The sequence below is a fragment of the Oryza glaberrima genome, chromosome 6 (assembly GCF_000147395.1).
Source record: "Oryza glaberrima chromosome 6, OglaRS2, whole genome shotgun sequence".
In the NCBI taxonomy this organism is placed as follows: domain Eukaryota; kingdom Viridiplantae; phylum Streptophyta; class Magnoliopsida; order Poales; family Poaceae; genus Oryza; species Oryza glaberrima.
This window is the reverse complement of record NC_068331.1, coordinates 24,789,619-24,794,381: the sequence shown is the minus strand read 5'-3', so window position 1 is coordinate 24,794,381 and position 4,763 is coordinate 24,789,619. Positions and strand designations below refer to the sequence as shown.

General features: G+C 44.3%; 1 protein-coding gene across 1 annotated transcript; it reads left to right on the top strand.

Moving 5' to 3' along the window:
• Positions 1–580: 580 nt before the first annotated feature.
• Positions 581–3,984, top strand: LOC127777401 (uncharacterized). The gene is made up of 5 exons (XM_052303985.1): positions 581–1,062; positions 2,110–2,266; positions 2,977–3,203; positions 3,346–3,519; positions 3,617–3,984. The coding sequence occupies exons 1-5, from the start codon at positions 880–882 to the stop codon at positions 3,701–3,703; spliced, it is 828 nt and encodes a 275-aa protein (XP_052159945.1). The 5' UTR covers positions 581–879; the 3' UTR covers positions 3,704–3,984.
• Positions 3,985–4,763: the final 779 nt, after the last annotated feature.

Sequence of the window (4,763 nt, the reverse complement as noted above, 5' to 3'; positions counted from 1 at the left end):
TCGTGATGTCATATCTTCAGGTTCCACTTACCTATTCTCATCTTCTCTTTTAAGACTATCCTATTGTGCTTGTCTCTTGGACCTCCTAGTCTCTTCTCGAGACAACGTTTTCTCTGTAGGACATGCTGATACCGAGACACCTCATCCCTTTCACCGCGGTATCAAACCCATGTAAAAAAAAAAGCCTATATAGGAGTTATATTGCCGGGGAAACTTTTTTTCTTAAAGAACTACACGAGTTGTGAATGTAATTACTATAGGGTCACATTGCTGGAGATGCGAGTTTTTTTTTTTACTTTTAGAACTTTATTACGAGTTGTGAATGTAATTTAGTTCAAGTCACATGGTCTTTTCACCATTGACACGGCACCCACATCGAACCGGAGCGCGTGGAAGATGGGAATCGCCCCTCCGCGGCACGAGTCCACGACGGCAAGAAAAAGCGCCCACCCGGCCCACGCAAAAAAAAAAAACAAAAAAGGTAGCACTCCATCTGGGCCCACCTGTCGGCACCGGGCGCGTAGCGCGTTCACGCCTCATCACAGTAGTATCAGTAGAGAGAAAGAAAGAAAAGAAAGAAAAAATAAAGAGGAAAAAAGCCGACGTAATCAATGGGGGACAGCGCGATCGGTCCAAGTTACCGTCGTTAAACCATCGCGAGCTCCGCCTCCGCCTCCGCCTCCGCGATCCGCCTCCGCCTCGAGCCCAAACCCACCCACCAACCCAACCCAATCCCATCGAGAGGAGGGGACGCGGCGGCGGCGGCGGATCGGCGGCGGGGGAAGGAAGGGGATGGGCGGCGGAGGCGGGGAGTAGGACGGCGGCGGCGGCGAGCGGCAGCGCGAGGAGGACGAGGAGGAGGAGGAGGCGAGGGGCACCATGTCTGCGGTAGTCTGTGGCAAGAGGTCCTCCGCCATCTTCGCCGACGACCTCCTCCCGCCGTCCCCTCCCTCTCCTCACTCCCACCACCATCCGGCCAAGAGGTCCCGCCGCTCCCCTCACCGCCGCCGGGAGGCCCACCTCCACCACCTCTCCTCCTTGTTCCCGGGCATGGATCCCCAGGTCCGTCCTTTTCTTTTCTCCTCTTGTCGAATTTTGAAGGAGGATGTGGTAGATGGATACTGGTATCATTTTTTGAGGCGGAAACTGAGCAGTTTGTTATTGGGATCCCGTGTTTGGGGGAGGTGAGGTGAGGTGGGTGCGTGCATGTTGAGGTGTGGCGACGATGATTCATGGGTAAATTTTCCTGGTCTGCGTGTGATCTCCGGTGACTAATTTGGGCGGGCTAAGATGAGGAAAAAAAATGCGTGTTCTTTATGGCTTAGATTTGTGATCCCATTTGGTCTTCACGGGTTGTTTTGTGGGGGTCGAACTTGTTGTTCTGGTGTATGGATTGCTGCAAGCTGGATCCTTTTCATCAGAAAGTGGGCATTTTCACTTCCTTTGTGGAGGTGTAAGGACGAAGGGCATGCCAATCAGAATTAGGGCTCTTGTGGCGTTTTGGTTGGATGATCTTGTGACGCTTGTGCTGCCCTGCGGTCTGGGGAGGAAAAAGGAGCGAACTTGGAGGCTTTGGGAGATGCTTTTTGCATTGGTGTTTTCTTTGATAGCATTGAATCTACTGCTTTCCTGTATGTGTTTGTTTACCACCCTTTACCTATGGATTTAGTGTTCAGATCCTTTTAGATAAGGAAAACATACCAGTTCCACCTATAGGTATCATCAAATCAATTGATGGCACAATTTATACATGCTTATCATTTCCAGTACTGGATGATGGGCACCACTATGCCGATGACTATGAGTACACCTTAGAGATTACATCTCTACATGTAATGTTTCTTGGAGTTTTGCAAAGCTACACTCTCTCATTTGAGAAAGTTGTGGTTTCCTGCCTGCAGAGACTAGGCAAGGTTGATGAGCACTGAACAGCTGTGTTTATATTCTTCTACACTATATCAAATGATTGTTGCATGGGCAAATTCATGCGTGTATCCTTTGTTAGTTCTGCGTAATGTTTATCCTTTGTAGTAATGCCAGGTATTTGTGCACAGTATTATCTCTATGCCATATAACTAACTGATCATGGTTTCTGAAAATTCATTTTAGTTGCTCGAAGGAGCTCTTGATGCTTCTGGAGATGATTTGGATTCAGCAATAAAGAGTTTAAACAATCTGCGCTTGGAGTCTACAGAGGCTATCTTATCAGCTACTGGTTGCAAATCTGAAAATGGGCTCCCCACAGCAGTTTATCCGTCTGTTGAAGGTTCAGCTTTTAACCAAAAGCTTTTTATTTCTAGGATCTGTGCATATAATTCTCATGCACTAGTACTTCTTGCTTTTGTCACACTTAAATTTTAGACACCGCAGTACCAATCTATCATAATGATCCATGTGGGTCATGATATACTCTTTCAAATTGTCTATCAATATTATTCAGAGATCTCTAGCCTGTCTGTTCTTATGTTTATATTCTGCAACAGTTTCTTTGATGTCTGTCTTATGTTTATATTCTGCAACGTAATGCGCTGTTCAATTAAAGACACTGCACACGATTCAGTCAATTAGTTATATGGAGTGTGCATGATTAACTAGACATAAATTCTGATGACTGCATCCACATATCTTCTATCTTCCATTCTTTTGTATTCACCATATTTAGAATAGTTGTGTATTCCTTCTCAGTGTGTCCCCAAGCTGTCAAGTTCTCGCGTTGCTTTTTCTGGCTATATACTACCCAAGTTCTTTGTATTTTTTCTACCAAAATACTGCCAGGCTTTGTCCAGCAATGTTAAACTATATTATTAAAAGAATAAAATATTTACAGAACGATTACAAGGAAAGAGAAAGGAAAACCCAAGCCAATTCTAAACTATCGTTTCCTCACAACACATGAATCGGTTGCATCTCACTCCCTTGTGCAAATGTAGCATACTGTATATATGACAACAGCAACTATTTTGCATATCTTGGCAGGTATTGTTAATAATGGTGGTGTGAGTACAGCTAATGAACACCCAGCTGCTGCAGATAGTTGCCAGACAGGTAATAGTGGTTCTGAATGGGTTGAGCTATTTGTCAGAGAGATGACAAATGCATCTGACATGGGCGATGCGCGTGCTCGCGCCTTAAGAGCTTTAGAAGTTTTGGAGAAGTCAATCGTGGAGCGTACAGGAGCTGATGCAGCACAAAACTTGCAAAAGGTACACGTGTGTCTATCTTCTCTAGGGTGTAAAAAACATCGTAGTGTTTGGTCAGCAATTCGGCATGTAGAAAACATGCATCAATGCATGATTTAGGAGTAACAATAACATTGAATACTTTCATATTTTTCTTTCTGTACAGGAAAATATGATGCTTAAGGAGCAATTGACCGTCGTGCTGCGAGAGAACGCTGTCCTCAAGCGAGCGGTCGCCATTCAACATGAGCGCCAAAAGGAGTTCGACGAGAGGAGCCAGGAGGTTCAGAGTTTGAAGCAACTTGTTGTGCAGTACCAGGAGCAACTGAGGACCCTAGAGGTGGCAACCACAATCCTATCTCCTTTTGCAAGTTTCTTTCTTTTTCTGCCTAACATACATACTGATGAAGAATCTACTGGGGTCAAAAATGCTGCAGATAAACAACTATGCGCTGACGATGCATCTGAAGCAGGCTCAGCAGAACAACTCCATCCCCGGGCACTTCAATCCTGACGTCTTCTAACTTTTGTCGCAAGACGGTCTGTCCAGAATAATAATCTCTGAAGATGTCATGTGTTGTTGTTGGTGGGAAATGAATAATAATCTCTGAAGATGTCATGTGTTGTGTTGTTGGTGGGAAATTGCCTACTGCCTCTGCGATAGGAGATCAAAATTGTCGTGTTATTACACCGTTGAATTTACCATCAAACTTGTTTAGACTAAATCACCAGGGGGGAGAGCTTCCCCACCTGAATTTTGTCATTGCATAGTGGATGAAAAGTTCATTACAACATATTTAGAGTTTGTAGTGGGGAGGAGAAAATTTCTTTCCAAACGGAGACTACATGTCGGTCTTCAATCTTAAGATTCTCTGCCCAGAGAGCTGCCTCGCTGATGCAACGTTGCAGGCAGGATCCAATCGAGGGGGTTTATTCCTTGAAAATGACATCATGACGATGATTCCAGATCGCCCACATACAGAGCAGATAAAATACTCCCTCCATTCCAAATTGATGGACATATAGTTTTTTTTAAGGTTATTTCTAAATGATCTACATATTTGTGTTCATTCATTAAGTCTATTCGTTATTTGTGCATTGGAGTAAATGGACATTGATGCATGCATCCATGCACACAAGTATTTATAATCCACATGCAATATCTTGATTTGCTATTGGCTAGAAAATAGTGGGGATGGTGCATGCATTGAGTTTGTTGCTAGAGTAAATATAGTATGAGAGAGTTATTAGTTTTTCTTGGTCTTGATGTACCTATGAAATATGTAGATCAATTTAGAATAGAGGGAGTACGTGATAGTGAAGCGCTGGCACTGTGTGAGCTGGTTTCAGTTGGTGGAGGAGCTGCACATCTTGAATTTGCGGTTGTACTCTAATCTTCCCCCTGTGCAAAATCGACGTTTGCACTATCTTTTTCTTCAGCAGGTTTCCTTTTGTGGAAAGGCGATCCCCAAGCGAACATCTTTACTTTCAACGGCGCTCTGCACTGCTAGATTAAACCCCAGTTTGGTGACGATATGCCAGGGGATAACCTTGCATCATAGTGTATTTTCTTCGTCGTTAGCT

Bases quoted from the DNA above. Each gene is read 5' to 3' on its own strand.
- LOC127777401 (XM_052303985.1), top strand. From the start codon at position 880: ATGTCTGCGGTAGTCTGTGGCAAGAGGTCCTCCGCCATCTTCGCCGAC. The intron at 1,063-2,109 runs GTCCGTCCTTTT...AATTCATTTTAG, and splicing joins TCCCGGGCATGGATCCCCAG to TTGCTCGAAGGAGCTCTTGA. The intron at 3,520-3,616 runs GTGGCAACCACA...AAAATGCTGCAG, and splicing joins AGCAACTGAGGACCCTAGAG to ATAAACAACTATGCGCTGAC.